The sequence below is a fragment of the Phyllobates terribilis genome, unplaced genomic scaffold, assembly GCF_046119375.1.
Source record: "Phyllobates terribilis strain yellow unplaced genomic scaffold, ASM4611937v1 Scaffold_5__5_contigs__length_657084704, whole genome shotgun sequence".
NCBI classification, from domain to species: domain Eukaryota; kingdom Metazoa; phylum Chordata; class Amphibia; order Anura; family Dendrobatidae; genus Phyllobates; species Phyllobates terribilis.
In genome coordinates, this window is record NW_027362765.1 from 488,586,430 (window position 1) to 488,605,741 (window position 19,312).

The 19,312-nt window shown below is 40.6% G+C and overlaps 1 protein-coding gene across 1 annotated transcript in view; it reads left to right on the forward strand.

Annotated features, from left to right (window-relative positions):
• Nucleotides 1–19,312, forward strand: part of FAS (Fas cell surface death receptor) — an 83,973-nt gene that overhangs the window by 44,853 nt on the left and 19,808 nt on the right. The window contains exons 4-9 of the mRNA XM_073685527.1: nucleotides 3,750–3,876; nucleotides 4,688–4,740; nucleotides 8,639–8,707; nucleotides 11,502–11,521; nucleotides 13,045–13,080; nucleotides 13,961–13,988. Coding sequence (XP_073541628.1) covers nucleotides 3,750–3,876; nucleotides 4,688–4,740; nucleotides 8,639–8,707; nucleotides 11,502–11,521; nucleotides 13,045–13,080; nucleotides 13,961–13,988 — 333 coding nt within the window. The remainder of the gene's footprint in view (nucleotides 1–3,749; nucleotides 3,877–4,687; nucleotides 4,741–8,638; nucleotides 8,708–11,501; nucleotides 11,522–13,044; nucleotides 13,081–13,960; nucleotides 13,989–19,312) is intronic.

Sequence of the window (19,312 nt, forward strand, 5' to 3'; positions counted from 1 at the left end):
GTGGTGGCATGGACAATGCTATTATCCTGACACTATCCTATACAAAAGAATACAGCACTGATTAGATGCAGTCAAAAGCAATGATGTAACTTGAAGGTCGTGGGCCCATTGCAAAATCTCCAATAGGGCCCCCAATTATTGCAGATCTTTAAAATTTATCATCTTTTCATATGGGCTAAAAGTACCTTTTGGACCCCCAAGGCTTGAGGGCCTAGGTGTGATTGCAACTCCTACACCTATTATAGTTACGCCCTAGGTCACAGGCCAAATGCGTGATAGTTCCATCTAGTGACTCACTGGCGATGTCTCCTCTGGAGTAATTTTCTCTTCCTTTCTTATCCATCTGGCCCAGACCACCATGACGACGCCTCCTGACTACTGCAGACTGACTGACTTCTTGCATATGTAGTCATCATCAGTCTCTAATGCAATATAAATAAATTAAGACCCCACACCCTCAAAATAAATTCATATCCTAGACCTTAAAACTATAGGAGTTATCAAAATTTGGTAGAGATTAGGGACTGTTAAAAAATAAAAATATAAACATTAGTTAAAACTAAGATCTCAGTCACACTTAATACAAGTGAATTGATCGAGGCTGGACACGTCTAGCTGGAATGAGGCCATAAGTATGCAGATCGCATGCTTGCAGTAACATGACCGCTCGGTCACGCCGCCGGCACTGGAGAATCCTGACAGCTCGCACTGTGTGCTGTGAGTATTCAGAAGTCTGCAGTCACATATGGTGACTTCAGACTTGACCCCAAGCCTGGACATCCCTTCTTAAGTTGCTTAATTCAGATTGAGCTAAAAATGAAAGCACTAAATATGGACTTTTGACTACATCCCTAAATAAATATTCTCCAGACAAGACCCCCAAGACGAACCCTAAATTCAGACCTCAGACCAGACCTCTAAATGAATTCAAGACATAACCCTCCAAATGCATTTAGATCCTAGACTACACCACTATACTGCATATTAACCCAATAAATCTTAAAATTAATTTACATTTTAGACTAAACATCTAAATAAATGTAGACCCCAGATAAATATCAGATGTCAGTCCAGGCTCATAAATAATTCAGACCCCAGACCAGGCTACTAAAATAATTAAAGATTAACATAAAAGTCCACAAAACACAATCCCGTTGTTAAAAGGGTAAAGCACTCCACAAGAACTAGAACATAAAAACATCCAGAATAATTCTAAAGTTTTCTGGGTGTTAAAGAAGTGTCTTTCTAAACCAAAAATATTTGTAAAAAAAATATTCACTTTATTAGTTTATTCAAATGGTACAAAATATTCAATAATAAAGGGTGCCTCTAGCCCAGAGGGAACCCAGCTCCAAATTATCAACAGTTTTAGGCTAAATACATACAGCTTTGAAAAGTACACATTGTATTCAGACATTTCCAAAATAAGTGAACTAATGCAAGGTATATATATTAAAAGGATAGTGTGATATTAGGAATGCACAATATTGGAGTAAAAAGAATACCACTCATCCATTTCATTAGTGTCTATCCTTATACAGATATGCCTACAGCACAAGGAATTGCCTAATATTGCATATGTCCAACCACATATGCCTACAGTAAGATAATCATGTTCATGAGAGTATAGATATATTACCTGAGTCCTAAGTACGTTGATCACATGGGTAGATTGCAAATGGGAGCTGCGTGCCTCCACCCCGACGCGTGTTTTGCCGTTCCTTCTTCCAGGGGCGAGTAAAAAGTAAAGTAATTAAAGTCCAAAGTCAAACCTCTAAATTAATTTAGACTCCAGACCAGCCTCATAAAAAATAATTTAGATTTTACTAGACCTCTAAATTAGTACAGACCCCAGATCATCCCTATACATAAATTCATACCCAGACTAGACCCCTTAAATTAGTTCAAATCCATAAGCAGATCCCTACATCTCCTGGACTTTCCCCTCTGTCCCTTTTTCTACTGTCTTTCCGTAAGCAAATACATTGGACGAGTGCTATCTGATGTTTTATCAAATAGTATTCGGACCAATGTTATTCTATGGGGCAGTGCTGATCATTTTTTTTTATTCATACCGATTCGGCATGAGAGAAAAAATGACAGCATGCTGCCATTTGCAGCTCAAATCGGATTGCCATTCAAGTCTATGGATATGTGGAAAACATCGAACTGCACTCGGATGACATCCGAGAGCAGTCCAATTTCCTCAGACTCACAGAATGGAGAAGATGGAAACGTTTTGTTCTCCATCCTTCTCCTTACCTGTGCTACGATTCTCTCATCTGAGAGATTCGGATCACACTAAGCAGACACTGGGATCAGAGTTTGATTGTAGTGTCATTAACATAATCATGCCCATGAGAGAATCTACGCACGTGTGACCTCTGCCTTACTCTTCCTCTAGTTCTGGCTCTGCTAAACAAAGTCTATCATGTTGGTTTTCCCCTAAGTCCACAGCCCCACTATCAGTATTTGGTCAGTATTCGGTCAGTATTTTTTCTCAGGAGTGGGAGCCAAAACCAGGAGTGGGTGATAAATGCAGAATTGGTGACTTGTTTCTATTATACCTTTTCTCTGATTGTTCCCCACCTAGTTTGGCTCCTACCCCTTAGAAAAAATACTGACTGAATACTGACCAAATACTGAAGACTGGTCTTCAGCCTTTACTGTTTTATTTTTATGATAGGTTTGTAAATATATATTAAAGTATATGTGCTTGCTTTTATAGTAGCATTATATATGTTTTTTTGACATGAAGTTTCAAATTCCCTGTATAGAGATATATTTAAATGGAAAATGTTATATCCTCAAACGCTATTAACCTGCAGATATGTGGTTAACCTGCAGTTTAATAGCATTCTAAAGCCGTTCTGAAAGCCAAGTTAGTGGTAGGAAATGAACTTTATTCCTCCCGGCAGCCTCCGGCTTTCAGTCACAGACCCGGCTTCAATCACCGTTCAGTACATACATGGTGCATCAGAGCAGAGTTAGCTGTTAGTCAATGGTGGAGCCTGGTTACAGCTGCCACTCACTATACACTGAGCAGTGACAAACTGCACCAGGTACACCTTTATGACTGAAAGCCGGAGGCTTCTGGAAGAAATAAAGTTAATTTCCTCCTGGCAGCTGGGCTGTCAGTGCAGCAGCCGTACTTCTTCAGAGCACTATAGACCTGCAGATTAAACCCATATCTGTAGGTAGTTAACGTTTGGGGACATGACAGGTTCCTTTTAAATAATGCAATTCTGTCGCCCCCTAGAGGGAGCTAAGGAGCGTCATGCATTCTGTATACATCATTCAAGAGCCTAATAATAAAACAGCATGTTCCCCCTGCAGTTGAGAAAATGTGATTGTTAAAGACGTTATCCAGGACTTTTGTATTTATTTTTCCTAATAGGGCTAAGAACTTACAAGCAGGTAGTTACTGACTCCCTGCCTGTTCTGCCCAATGCCTATCTCTTCCGGCTCAGAGCCTCTGTCTTACCTGCCTGTAAGTTCTTAGCCCCATAGGGACCGAAATACAAAAGTCCCAGATAACCCCTTTAACTCTGTGGCTCTACAGGGAGTTTCAAACTCTGTAAAAGCAAAGCAGTGCTGAAACCATATGTTAACATATTAACATGTCCATTTAATGTCAGACTGATGTTGTAAAGGACATGTTCCCATTCGATTGAAAATCTACCATGTATGTAAACTTCTTTACAGTTTATCACAAGTTGGATCCAACTAATTATATTTATAATTTTCAGTCCTGGAAGAACTAAGCGCCTGTACTGTGACTCGAAACTTTGTATGTAAATGTAAAGAACATTTCTTCTGCGCTGAAAATATAACTGCTGAATCTGCTGGCTGCACTCATTGCCAACATTGCACCAAGTGAGTGGAAACATTGTACTGGCTAGTGACTACTTTATTTTTTATAATTAATGTCTTATTAAACCACGTCATGTGACATAAGATTGTGCAAGTTCCTCAGAATATGGGAGCCTTTTCTGAAATTTATGACATCTTGTTGGGGGCTTTAATTCTGCACCATTGTAAATACATATTTACATAAAATGACTGGCAAGCAAACTTCCAAAGTGATCTGCATCCTATTTACCCCATCCAGATATATGACGCACGTGTATGTCGGGGCTCAGGGCCTGAACCCACTTCATACTCAGTGTATGTTGAGTGCTGGCTGTATTATACAGCCAGCTCCTACCTCTAATAGCAGCGTGCAGACCTAGCCCCAATCACTGTTTAACAACTCAGATGCCACTCTCTATCACTGGCAGACAACTTTATCATTGGTTAAAGCCTGAACGGGGTCTTTTATGTCGTTCATTAGCCCCCACATACAGTGATGCTATTGCAGGGTGCCAATGGGTTACTGAGGTCCCCCGTCACAGCCATCTTTGTATTCTTATGAGCCAAGCGCTAGAACTAAAATTGTCACCTACTGGAAGAGGTTACAATATACGGTCTGCTCCTTAGCCCTGTAGTTATCTTTATTCCTGGCCCCTTCTGCAGGCAATGTCCAGATGCTAAGACACGTACCAGATGTCGGTTGCATTGGAGGGGGTTGCATTACCTTAATGGACCTGAATTACTCTGAGGATCTACAGTATGTTTGTTTAGAGGCTCTGGTCTGGGGTTATATATACATTATTCTTATGTTATTGTATTTTTGCTTGTATTTTAGATGTGAACACAGCTATGCTGAAAGATGTTCATCCATCAAGGATGCAGTGTGCTGTAAGTTTTATCCAACTAAAGATTATATATTATAGAACATAGAGTCCGAACCATGGACTTTAATGAGACCACAGTTCTGTAAGAATCAGAGTTAAAGGGAACCTGACAGGTCCAATAATGGTATTAATCTGCAGATATAAGGTTATTCTACAGGTTAATAGCATTAGGAAGGTGCAAGGTCGCAGTTATAAAAGTGCAGCGTCCAGGAGAAAATAAACTTTATCCGTCCCGCTGGCTTTCAGTCATACAGGCATGCCTGGTGCAGCTACAATCACTGCACTGATGCACTGTAAAGCCAGCTGTCAGTCAGTGCCGGGGTGTGCTTACAGCCGCCGCGCTCAGCTGGGAGCAATGACTGTAATTGCTTCAGGCACATGTAAGCTGGAGGCCAACGGGAGAAATAAAGTTCATTTTCTCCTGGGTGCTGAACTTTCAGTACAGAGGCTGGGCACCTTTCTAACACTATTAACTTGCAGATAACCATATATCTGCAGATTAATAACGTTATTGGACCTGATCGGTTCCCTTTTAAAAAATAACAATCTTGCTGATCAAACCCTAGAGAGATTCCCTTTAGGGTTTATTCACACTGGCGTATAATACAGCAGAGTGCTATCCGCTGTTTTATCGGATAACACTTTGCTCAATGTTATACTATGGGACATGTAGATCTGCGATTATTTTCTCATGCCGATTCAGCATGAGAAAACAATCGCAGGATGCTGCGAGTACATCTGATATTTAGTTCACGTGCACCCATACAAGTCTGTGGGTGCATGTGAAACATCGGACTGCACTTGAATGTAAACCGAAGGCAGTCCGATGTAAGCGCACAGAGACAATGGAGAAATTAAGTTCTCCATCTTCTTCGCACCTGTGCATGGGAGAGAATTGGATCACACTTCGATGACACTCGGATCAAACTCTGTCAGAGTGTGAGCCGAGTGTCATTAGCATATTTGGCCCTATTCTCTCGCATTAGAGAATATACACCAGTGTGAGCGACCCCTTTATTTGTTTTTTTTTTACTTCCCACCTTCCACGTATCTGGTTCCTCACCCATGTATTAGTTATTAGGCTCACAGGTCTCTTGTCTATTTGAGGTCCTATGGCATCACTGATGACACAGCATATGAATAGCACATTTATTTGAAGCCTTGCTCTGATGGACAGAGAGTTAATTATTTTAATCATACCAATTATTCCAGGGGAATAATGATTTGGAATTTGGAATAAGACATTTTACGTGAGCAACAGTATTTCTGACAATATATCATGGTGTGGCACCCCAGGGGTCTGGTTACCACAGTAATAGAAATATTACGTCTGAGAGCAAGTGGGAGGTTTCCTGGTGAGGAGCCCTTAAGCATGCAACACTTCCTGCCCAGACCTGGGAGGGGAGGAATCTGCCCTATATAAACTGGGTCTGGGGCGGGGTTAGTCAGACAGAGCCTGGAGTGAAGTTCCAGACACAGGGCAAGAAACAGCTAGGAGCTCTGTAGGAGCAGGAGCTGAGTGTCAGGGACTGGAAGCAGATATTGCTCGTCCTGGCTGAAGAGACTACGACCGGACAACGGAGTCCGAGGCTGTGGGAACTTCTAAGTCCAGCAGCAGAAACCAGCTGGCAGGGGATTCCAGGTCCTCTGGCCATAGAAGCCCGGAGGCTCAGTCACAAGGAAGGGACCAGCACCTCCATCGAGGAGTGGAGGCTATCAGAAGGCCCCAAGTCACCAGCCATACGGGTGAGCACCACACGGTATACTCAGGGACGTGGGCTACTTCCACTCACTTACAGCAAGGTAGCCAGGAAGAGTGCAGATAGACGGGGAGGCCTACAACTCCACCTGGCCAGGGGAACTCCTGCTTGCTCGCAGACTGACCAGGCCCCTTATGCTAGCCAGTACTCCCGGGAGGGTCTGCCTTAATATCATCAGTAAAGACCCTGAACTGCACTGCAAAGACTCTGAGTCGTTCCTGCTTTCTCACCGCATACAGCACTACTAGTGCTGGGACGCCCGTGCACCTTCACTCCCATCATCCACATTCCCTGCCCTGAGGCCATACTCTTCCCGTGGGGAGTTATCCCATCTTTAGCTGCGCACACCACATCAGCCTCAGCGGACTGCCTCGCAGCGGCGGTACACCCTGACCGCAATCCACTGGTGGCGTAGTCGGACATTAAACCACAAAAACCCTATAGAGACAGCCACTGGTTTGACCACCCTGAGCCACGGGACCGGGTCGCCGCCACGGAGACTACAACCCCCAGAGACCCGGCTCCGGGTAACCCACACGCTTGCACACACGGCCCAGGGGGTACGTCAATGGGCTTTCCCATTTTTTTCTCAGCTCATCTCCAAAAGGGATGGCAGCTATCTGCACTCTCAGAAGCACTGATCTCCCTACTCTTGCTTTTAATGAACTTTGAAAGGGCTTTGATCACTGTCCTGAGGAGGCTTCTTGTGACCTCCCAGCCTCTATACTGTTTTCAATCATGTGCTCCTCCTTGAGAGATGGCACCATATTGGCAAAGCCATCAGCTTCCAAATCACACATAGCAGTCTCAGAGTGTTCTTACACTGAAAAGTCTGATGATTGCTCTTTTCACTTGTGTACTCTAATGCTAGAAGATAATCTATGCAGACAGTCTCCCTTTCTTCTCTTCTCTACTCCTCTCTTCTAAGTCTCTACATAGCCTTTCTCTATGTAGCCTAATCTCTCTCTTAGTGAGAAGATCCAATGAATTCAAGGGTCATAATTGTTGGGCTTTTTCAGTGAATGCAGTGATTCTGAAAAGTTACACGTAGGGAAAGTGTTATGTGGGCACTGTTAGTAGCAGCTGTTAATAGGGCCTCCATGGACAGCCTTAGCCTAGCCACTCTGTGTACCAAATCCCAGATTTCTCTGGCCTTTACCCTTTATTTCCAATAGAGGGATCTGGACTTACACATTGGCCCCTAGGTTGAGGCCATGGTGTAGGCTGCTGTCCGGTGTAGCGAGCTGGCAAAGTGTAGTTAGGAAGCCAATGTCAAAACTCAGAGGTCACAATCAGGAGCAGAATTGTACGACTGAGTGATAATCAAAATAGAAGCCAAGATCAGACAACAGGGATACAAACAGGCTAAGCAAGGGCTGAGAATTCAGCACTGAACCAGAGGAAGATTAACTGGCCGTGAATAGGAGGATTTTTGGAGCTTAATTAGATTACACCCCTGCCCAGGCTAAACAGCAGACAGCAAACACAAGTTAAGTCCTGAGCTTCCAGGCTGGACATCATCGCCCTGCATCCCCTGCAACGAAAGCGCAACGCCTGCATCGGAAGCATAAACAGGAAGGGCAGGCACCGGCAGATGACACAGGAGGCCTCTGTTCACATCACTTGCCATCAGTCATGTATGTCTGAAATATTTCTTGATATATACCTCAGACAGCACGCTCTGACATATGCCACTGGCTAGCCATGGAGTGGCATATGCTAGTAGTAGACTTCAGTGTATAGTATACCGCAGGATATCATTTTTTTAAAATGTTTTACTATGATCCACTGTAAAGGCTATCACAGTGAACTGTGGTTTCCCATACAGCTAAAAAAAAAAAGTATGTCAACACATACCATCCCTACAAAGACCAAAGTATTTATTTTGCCTCTGTCATAAGGAATGGAGGTGTAAAGAGATATCAGACATATGTGCAAGATCCTGGTGTATGTGTATGTGAACAATACATAAGTTGGGCACATAGCCTCACTTACAGTATACGTGCATTTACAGGGGTCTGTAAAAAAAAGTTGGCTATAAAAAATAAAACCATACTCCTACTGTGCATTATAATATAATCAACGCTTGATAATATAATGGAAGTCTGATTATCACAGTTACAGTGTTTTTTTTTATTGCAGATTTTCCAAGACAAAGATACTACGCCATCACAGCATCCGTTCTATTAGTGGTTTTGATACTATTCATATGTAAGTACACCCTACTCTTCTGATCTGTGTATACTGCAATGTTGCTTTGATGTTAATGCAATTTGACTTTTAAAAGACAAAAAAACATAGGCTAATAATTTTGAAGCATTATCTCCAAGTTCTTAAATGAGTAAAATTACACTGTGCTTGTAAGAACAGGCAACTTTGCAATTTACTTTTTATTACAAATCCCCAGTTCTCAAGAAATTTAATTTGTAACTTTGTTTAGTGCTTATTACCTAAGTTACCAGCCACAATTGTAGCCTATCGGTGTTGGCTGGTCTTCTAGGCAAGGAATGTAGTGTTTACAAGCTCTTTCCAATGGAGCTTGTAAGCATTGCTCTTAAGCTGATCGGATTGCTGAATCAGCTTCAGTCACCCTGTGCTCCTCCGATGCTGCAATGGTAAAGCAGCATCATAGGAGAGCAGTGTTTATTTGCAGACAAACTGGACAATTGGACAGGAGCCCAATTCCCTATGAGGAACAACTTGACAGTGTAGTGGAAAAACATTCTGCCCCATTGTCAATTTCAGTTGCCAAGATAAGAATCTCAAGCCTTCTGCATAGCTTATCTGACTATGGGAAAGATAGGCAGTATTGTGAAGGAAATGTGTTACTGAAATGTGGATCGTACCAGTAATTAGATACAGTAGTATGAAGACATTATTTGGGCACTGTATGACACCATTATAGGCAACTATGTGGTTATATTACATTATTGTGTGACAGTGTCGAGCATACCATTCAGGTAAGACAACTGTCACACGGTGATCGAAAGGTTAAAGCCATAAAAAGTATTTAATAAAAGTGTGTGAAAATTTTTTATAAAATGGCATTTTGGGGGCCGATTTTAGTTGTCACTCATTTTCTATAAATTTGGTCCTGCCCTAGTGCAAAAAAAAAATCACAGAAAATGGTACTGCAAGTATGGCTGCTTTTTTTGTATGATGTTTTTTAGCGGTGCTCCAGGTGCGCCGAACGGCTGTGGAGAAAATCTAATCTGGCCGACGATTTCCTCCATTATAAATGTATGCTTAAAACATATAACTCTGCGCTTCACCTCTCCAAACAAACCTACTTTAACAACCTCATCATCTCACTGTCCAATAATTCTAAACGACTCTTTGACACGTTTCACTCTCGCCTTAATCAAACAGCACAGGCCCCGACCACCGACCACAGCGCTGACGATCTGGCCAATTATTTCAAAGAAAAAATTGACCATATCTGACAGGAAATTTTCTCCCAATCCCCAAATGTTATGCATCCCTCCCACATTGCATCTTGCTCACTTTCTGACTTTGAACCAGTCACGGAAGAAGTGACCAGGCTCCTTGCATCTTCTCGCCCCACTACCTACACCAATAACCCTATTCCCTGACATCTCCTTCAGTCCCTTGCTCCAGCTGTCACCACTCACCTAACTAAAATATTCAACCTCTCCCTCTCATCTGGTATCTTTCCCTCCTCTTTTAAACATGTCATCATACATCCTTTACTTAAAAAAACATCCCTCGACCAGAACTGTGCTGCTAACTACAGACCTGTTTCCAATCTTCCCTTCATCTCTAAACTCCTGGAACGCCTGGTCCACTCCCGTCTAATCCGCTATCTCTCAGATAACTCTTCTTGACCCTTTACAATCTGGTTTCCGCTCTTTACACTCTACTGAAACTGCCCTCACTAAAGTCTCTAATGATCTCTTAGCAGCCAAATCTAATGGTCACTACTCCCTTTAACTTTTCTTACCTTCGACTAGGCAAAAACTCTTACTGTTGCTCTTATTCATTCTTGTCTGGACTATTGCAACTCTCTACTAATCGGTCTCCCTCTTTATAAACTTTCCCCTCTCCAATCCGTCCTGAATGCAGCAGCCAGGATCATATTCCTCTCCAACCGATGCCTCTTCCCTGTGCCAGTCATTGCACTGGTTTCCCATCCAATACAAAGTTCAATATAAACTTATCACTCTTACCCACAAAGCTCTCCATGATTCAGCACCACTCTACATCTCCTCCCTTGTCTCAGTCTACCACCCTACACGTGCCCTCCGTTCTGCTAATGACTTAAAACTAAAATCCTCCATAATCCGAACCTTCCACTCCCGTCTCCAAGATTTCTTGCGTGCTGCGCCATTTGGAATGCACTACCCAGGACAATTCGATTAATTCCCAATACCCACAGTTTTAAGCGTGCCCTAAAAACTAATTTCTTTAGACTGGCGTATCGCCTTAACACACTTATCTAACTGTCCCAGTTTGGCCCATATTAAAATTGTCTTCAAAATCATGTTAATACCATCCATGCAGTGAATAGCCTCTGTACTGTACACATACTGGCTGGTGACCAGTTCATGTAGTAATATGTACTTACCCTTTTTAGCATATTATGGCTGTATTATCCAATTTCTGTACCTTTTACCTTTTGTGTCTCCCCTATTTCCTTGTAGACCGTAAGCTTGCGAGCAGAGCCCTCACTCCTTTTAATATCTGAGTTATGCTTATTCTGTAACGTCTTTTTGTCTGTGCGAGGCCCCCCACCCCTCTTTCCACCCGAAAATTGTAAAGTGCTGCGGAATATGTTGGCGCTATAAAAATAAAAATTATTATTTTTATTATATTATTATTGATTTTTGTCCTTATTTTCAGTGAGCTGCCCTAGCACAGCAATTTAATGTGATATATCATAACTTAACTATTTAACGAATTACTCTCTGGACATCACTGATTAATGCCCAATACTTTATTTTTATTACATCCTGTGTGATCCAAACACATGTCATTTGTATTTTAGGTTATTTCTGCAGAAAAATGGTGAGTATATATGTATTATCGTCAAGTGACATGGTCATGTAAACATGCAATGAACTGTTAGTGGATACATTGCGACATAGCTAATAAAATAGGTTCTTAAATTAAACCGCTTTTACAAAAATCTGATTAATACTAAAGAAACTGGGAAAATCTTGACTTACAATACAGTAATACGTAAGTGTCAACTTGGCCTTGAACTGAAGGCCGTAGTAATCTAAGGGAGTCTTATATTAGGGTTGTGAAAGTTCACGGCTGCATTTATTTGGCTTTCAAAAAAGAATGAATATTGCCGCTCTCACCGAAGGTAGATAGTCAATTCTTTAGTCCAATACAAATAGCGCTTAATACAATGGGTCGGGAGCAGGGAGCGATCACAAGGTGATGGTTGTATCATGTGTACTCACATATTTGTCATACATGGGTTGTACCAAGACTGTAAGTTATCCCCTGTCCATGGGATTTACGTGGGTTTTATGTCAACTTATGTATTCATAAAGATGATATGTTTGGTATTACAAAGTCTGCCATTTTCTACTTTGCATTTTCTTTCCTTTACAGCAGACTCTAAGATATGGGCCCTCTGTATCATAACCTGTTCCAAACCCAAAAATAAATTACATTATGACAATCAGATGTGTAGTTTTTGAAATGTCCTGGAAAATCAGATGTTAACTTCTGATGTTGTTAACTGATTTTCCATATGTGGGTTTTAAGTGAACTTATGAATTCATAAAGATGATATGTTTGGTATGACAATTCCCACTTACCGCCTCTCTCCTGTTTGCTGTTGTTCATTTGCTTTTGTTATTATTCCATGGTTGAATCCTTTATTTCATCACATATTGCCAATATAAAAAAAAAGGCAGAGCCACGATTTGGACGCAACTATTGTCAATCAAAAACAACGTATGCGAAACTTTGTAATACGGAACTATTTATCTGGGTGAAACAATAGTCCACTCCTAAAAACTCTCCGATAGATCCTCATCTGTTGACTTCAAACAATTAAAAGTCACAGCTAAAATATACATAAAATTAAACAAATCCATACATAAAAAAATCTAGTATCTGATGTTCTAGAGAGGAATAGTTACCCAGGATCAAGTGTCATAGTCTATACTATTTTGTGGCGTTTTGGTGCAGAGTCACGCCAGGAAAGCACGGAAAGACAGGAGCGGTGCAGGGAATCTAGTTATTTAATTTGCATTTATTATTAGTCATTGAATATATTTACATATTTACAACCCCTCCCCTCTCCAAAGTCCAGAGAACTTCTGTTATTTTCTGCAATGGATTTAAGGGTAGGGCTAGACTATGCAGTGGCAATGTGTCAAGAGCGCAGACTAAGCTTCGCCTACCAATAGCGGGCCAAGGGTCGCACGATTGTGATACAAAACTGTGGGGCAATTGGCCATCAGGGTGGGCAGAGCTTAGTTTGCACACGGCTAGTCACACTGTATGGCCCTACCAAAATAGTACGTTTATTTCTGAAAATTTAGTGTGTTAACCTGTTATTTTTACAGGAAAACCCCAACACACCAATATGTTCCAGAAGGCCGGTAGGCATCAAGTATCTTACTTCTTGTATTTTAAGGATGATGTTGGGGGGGTTGGCTTTGTAATCAAATCTATTACATTCTTTACTTGTAATACATGTATCAGAGTCTCCATATTCTGGCACAGAATACAGCAAAATAATCCTTAGTGACATCATTGTCCTTCTGCAGTGAGAATCTAACAGTGGTGTGTGTAGAAATACAGATTTGGAGATCGGCATCAGACAAAAAAGCTGTGACTTAAAGGGGAAGCAGAGAATTTGGAGCTTTGTATCAGAAACATGGAGCTCAGGCCCCTATAACAATACTAGACCATGTGGCAGCAGCACAATTCAAAGGCGATCTTTAAAACCTCTCAATTGTTCCTGATTATTTAATTGAACAAATGTGAGACCTTCACTGTCAGGCTGTGTGCCCACGTAGCATTTTTCAAGCGTATATGCTGCGGAATTTCCGCAGCGTAAACGCTTGAAAAACGCATGTATATCCGCACCCCATGGTCCCCAATGGGATTCCGCAAGTTCTATGCACATGCTGCGGATTTTTCCGCAGCGTTTATGCCGCGTTCAAAAATCCGCAGCATGTCATTTAATTTTGCGTTTCCGCAAGCGGAATTGCCTTTGTCCAATGCATAAAAAACGCAAGGCAATTCCGCATGTGGAAAACGCGTGATAAACGCGCGAAAAATGCGCGATAAACGCGTGCGGAATTCCGCATGCGTTTTTCCGGGAGAGGACTTGCATTTATGCAGCAGAAATTTTCTGCTTCATAAATGCAACGTGGGCACATAGCCTTACTTTTTGTCTTCTCTTAGATTTGTACATGTAATTATTCCAGACTTCAGTAATTTACAAGCTAATGATCTGATTTTCTTCCCTTCCAGAGATTTATTTTCCCTGATGATCTGAAAGGTAATTCGCTATTGACATGAATGTTTAGATGTTATCATCGTTTTACTGACACTTTATGCTTAACAAGTAGATTATATTGTGTTAAAGTGGAACAGACACCAGTTTTAGAATGTTAAACTAGTGGCTGCAGAACTCAATAAAACTTATTTTTTACTTCTCATTTCCATTGTGGAGGTGTTAGCTTCTGCACACAATTATTAGACAAGTGAGTATTTAAACCATATCATCATTTTATGCAAATTTTCCAACTCTGAGCTATATAAACTTGAATGCTTAATGGATGAATCACAGAACCATCAAAAGTTTTGTTGCAAATAGTCAACAGGGTCACAAAAGACGTGTTAAAAAAAAAATTACCAACTGATTTTTTTTTTTTGTGAAATGTCAGAAATCTACTTTTGTACATTTTGAGGTGTTTGGGTATCATTCTCACTTTAGCAAAAGAAAATAACCAATTGAGATGGGAAAATGTATGTTTTTCATTTAGTTGCATAATAATTCTGCACCCTAATACTTGTCCAATTCTGCACACTTAGATATTCTCCTAAGAAAGACAAAACCTCAATTTTACTTTCATAAATTTTCAGGTTTATTAACCTTTTCTATTGACTCACAGCACTGTAGTTGTTCAATAATAAAATGAATAATGAAAAATATAAATTGTCTAATAATGGTGTGCACAGTGTAATTTCCTCTTTAACTAAGGGTATGTTAGCCGAGACTCGTTTCTGGGTGATGTTATTTTTTCATCTATGTAACACTCACCAATCAGAAGCAAGAGGCATCATGCAGGGGAAAAAAGAACACGCCCTCAGAGAAGATCAGGGCCAGATTTATCTGTGTGATATGGTAAGGCATGTAATGACACAGCTCTGCTCTACTCTCCTTACCTCTTGTAATCACAGTAGGTGCCGGCAGTGAGATCAGTGAGGAGAGCAGGGTCATTACATGTCGTTCCTTATTATACAGAGAGACTCTGTTCTAAGGTTCTCTGGATGCATGTTTTTTCCCTTGTATGACACTTCCAGCTTATGATTAGTCCTCATCATGCAGGGGAAAAAGTAACGCCCCCTTGGTTGAAGGTGGAAACTAAACTTTGCAAGGTTATATCTACACAGCAGAGATGGGAGATTGAAAAATATGTTTCATCTTTATCTTGGCAGCCACTGTTACATGGTGTGGAAAGTGTAAAATGATCAAACTGATAAAAGGTCACTTATTTAATACGGAAATGTGAAGTATGGCTGAGCAGTGATTCTCCAACATTATAGTTTTATAGAGTATTTCTTATTACTTAAAAAGCTATATATACACTACCGTTCAAAAGTTTGGGGGGTCACCCAGACAATTTTGCGTTTTCCATGAAAACTCATACTTTTATTGATCAAATGAGTTGCAAAATGAATAGAAAATATAGTCCAGACATTGACAAGGTTAGAAATAATGATTTTTATTAGAAAGAATAATTTTCTCCTTCAAACTTTGCTTTCATCAAAGAATGCTCCCTTTGCAGCAATTACAGCATTGCAGACCTTTGGCATTCTAGCTGTTAAGTTGCTGAGGTAATCTTGAGAAATTTCACCCCATGCTTCCTGAAGTCCCTCCCACAAGTTGTATTGGCTTGATGGGCACTTTTTGCGCACCATACAGTCAAGCTGCTCTCACAACAGCTCAAGAGAATGCCAAGAGTGTGCAAAGCAGTCATCAAAGCAAAAGGTGGCTACTTTGAAGAACCTAGAATATAAGACATATTTTCAGTTGTTTCACACTTTTTTGTTAAGTATATAATTCCACATGTGTTAATTCATAGTTTTGATGCCTTCAGTGTGAATGTACAATTTTCATAGTCATGAAAATACAGAAAAATCTTTAAATGAGAAGGTGTGTCCAAACTTTTGGTCTGTACTGTATATATATAAAAACATAGCAGCTGCTTACAGTGTAGTGTGCTAAAGCTCTTTGTGTAGTGTGTTGCCCAGTCAAAATGAATGGGGTTATCTGGGTCTTACGTCCTTTGTATAGGTCATCAATATGAGATTGATGTGGGTCTGACACCCTGCACCTCCATTGATCAACTGAAAATTGCTCCAGCAATGGCTGGAACTATGCTATACAAAGAGAGGAATACAGGAGCCCATTATATTGCTTAGTGGCAGGAGCAGAGTTCTGCTGTTTATCCCCCATTCAAGTTCACTGCTGGAGCAGTTTTCAGCTGATAAGTGGGGTGCTGTGTGTCGGACCATCACCAATTACATATTGATGACCTACTTTATGGAAAAGGCCATCAATATGTAATTCCCAGACAACCCCTTTGATGGAAATGACCCTGTTGCAAAATATCTGTGCATGTACAATTTCTAACCAACAGTTGTATATTGTGACTGGTTGTCTACGACGGTGGAGCGGGTGATACTATCGTTTCAGTTAAGCTGCACTTGCACTGCTAGATAATCGCGTACGAGTGTTGTTAAAAACGTTTGTTTCACGATTATCTTGCTGTGTAAACAGGCTGCAATCGGGTGAAATCACGTTTTGTGCTGCATAAAAAAAGCATCCTTCTCGACAGCGCATCGTCCTTTGTACACAGCATTTGCACTGCCGAGAACTATGGCAGCCTATGTGCACTAAGAGATCTATTACAGATCGTTCAGTGTGCATCATTTACTTTAGTCTGCCTGTGGATTCATGCATTTACATGACCGCCGATCAGTAAGAGTTTACCGATCGGTTGTATTGGGCCTCCGCTCTGTCCATGTAAACAGACCCTTAGACAGGAGCAGTGAAGGGGATAATGTCCCTGCTAATCTAATGAGGCAGTGAAGGGTTAGATACCTGTTAATACGTCTCTGGGATCCAATTCTGACCTTTTGTAACCAGAAGCTGAACAAGGTGAGCCAAATGTGGCCATAAACATTTAAGTAATGTCAGTCGAACCTGCCATTTTTGGCAGGACCAGCCAACCAGAAACAGATAGTGTAGCTCATTTTCTTTGGGGGCCCTGGGCAATTGCCTAGTTTACTGCCCTTTAAAACCATCCTTGCTTCAAAATGATATACAACAATTGATACTCATTTCCCCTTGTTCCTGTGTGGGCACTGCTCATCTGCTAATGACATCTTTACCTGGGCCCATTAGATGCTGGAAATTAGTCGCTTACAAAGACCTGTTTTGTGTAGGATTTTATCTCTAGGAAATGACTCTGTAAAAGAAGGCCTATAATGGTCTATATTACAGCATTTTACAGTTTTTTTTTTAAATAAGCTGTTAACAACATAAATTAGGAGTAAGATTTAAAAAGTTATTATTTGTGCCAACATTAAGTATCACATTTGTCTTTTAGATGATGTGAAACATAAAGTTGTTCTAATTATAATTTTTATTTATTTATTTTCCTCACTTATATAGCGCCATTAATTCCACTGCGCTTTACAGACATTATCATCACTGTCCCCATTGGGGCTCACAATCTAGATTCCCTATCAGTATGTCTTTGGAGTGTGGGAAGAAACCAGAGAACCCAAAGGAGACCCACACAAACACGGGGAAAACACACAAACTCCTTGCAGATGTTGTCCTTGGTGGAATTTGAGCCCAGGTCCCCAGCGCTGCGAGGCTGCAATGCTAACCACTGAGCCACCGTGCTGCCCATATAATCATTTTTAACCCTTTAGTGACCGAACCATTTTTTTTTTAAATCTGACCAGTGTCACTTTATGTAGTAATAACTCTGGAATTTCCCATTGATTTTGATACTGTTTTTTTGTGACACATGATACTTTATAATAATGGTAAATTTAGGTTGATATGTTTTGGGTTTATTTATAAAAAATATCAGAAATTTGACAAAAATGTTGTAAAAATTTAAATTTTCAAACTTTGAATGACTCTCCCTTTAATCCCAATAGTCATACTACACAAAAACATTAGTAAATAACATTTCCCTCATGTCTGCTTTACATCAGCAAAATTTGTAAAATGTTGTTTTAATTTGTTAGCATTTTAGAAGGTTTAAAAATGTAGCAGTAATTTTTCATTTTTTCAAGGAAATTTTCAAAAATTATTTTTATAGGAACCTGTTCAGTTTTGAAGTGACTTTGGGAGTCCTATATGTTGGAAACCACCAAAAAAGTAATATCATTTTAAAAACTGCACCCCTCAACGTAGTTAAAATTTCTTTCAGATAGTTCATTAAACCTCCTGGTTCTTTTCAGGAAGTAATGGAAAGTGGCATGACAAGAATGAAAAGTTTATTTTTACCACCTAAATTTTGATAACTTCTGAACAGGCCGCTATAGCCAGCAGACTCTAAGGCCATTAATTGGCCATTACCTGCCATGGCAAACATCAGGAAGGACCACACAATCAAGATCTCAGGGTTAAAGAGGGAGCCCCCACACTCTATTAACTATTTAGATTCTGTAGTCACTATTGACAGCAGAATCTAAGGGGTTAAATGTCCATGGTCGGTGCCAACACTGATCGTGGCTGATGCAGCAAGTTGTCAGCTATAGTGTACAGGTGATAGTTACAGGATTGTTACCTGTCGGGAAACGCTAGTGACGTCACTGCATTCTGGGTCTTCTATCCTTGGATTACGATATCGGAGAGAATGAGACACAGGACAGGATGTATGTGTCAAACAAGCTCTAACTTTATTACAAAGCATAGGGTTTATATACACCCTGAAGGCAGGAAACGGATTTACCATATATGGTCCGATTATACAATTTAGCACACAAAGGCTGGTTTCTGTTCTCGTGATGTCTATGCTTGTGTTGAAACATTTAATCGGACACATTTAATTAGACACATTTAATCGGATACATTCTGATTACTAGCAAGGACTAGCAAGGACACGTTAGTCTCTATTGATACAAGGAAGGAACATTTAACTGTTGTTTTGACCTAAAGTAACTGTCAGACTTATATAGCATAGATGGGGTCTTTGAACTTGAGGGGCCTCATCTTCTGCTATAACATTCCGTCATTTTGTTCCTTCATTTATCAATATGAATTTCTATATTTTCTTTTAGTACAACGCTGAATACACATTAGAAAAAACTTAAAAACCAAATAAACTGCAAGACACATTCGAAAACCTGAAAAATAGCTTGCACTATACCAGCCAACCACCCACCGATACCTTTAAACCAATTAACGGGATTTAGAAAGGAAAAGGTGTTTGCCCACCAGGAATCCTGATTCTTGAGGTTGGCCTCATCATAAAGTCTCCTTAATTTTACCACGTCTTCTAACTTATGTTTCAGCGTCAATACACTAGAATTGTCTATATAATGGCAGCATGCGGGCCCTAGTATCTGGCA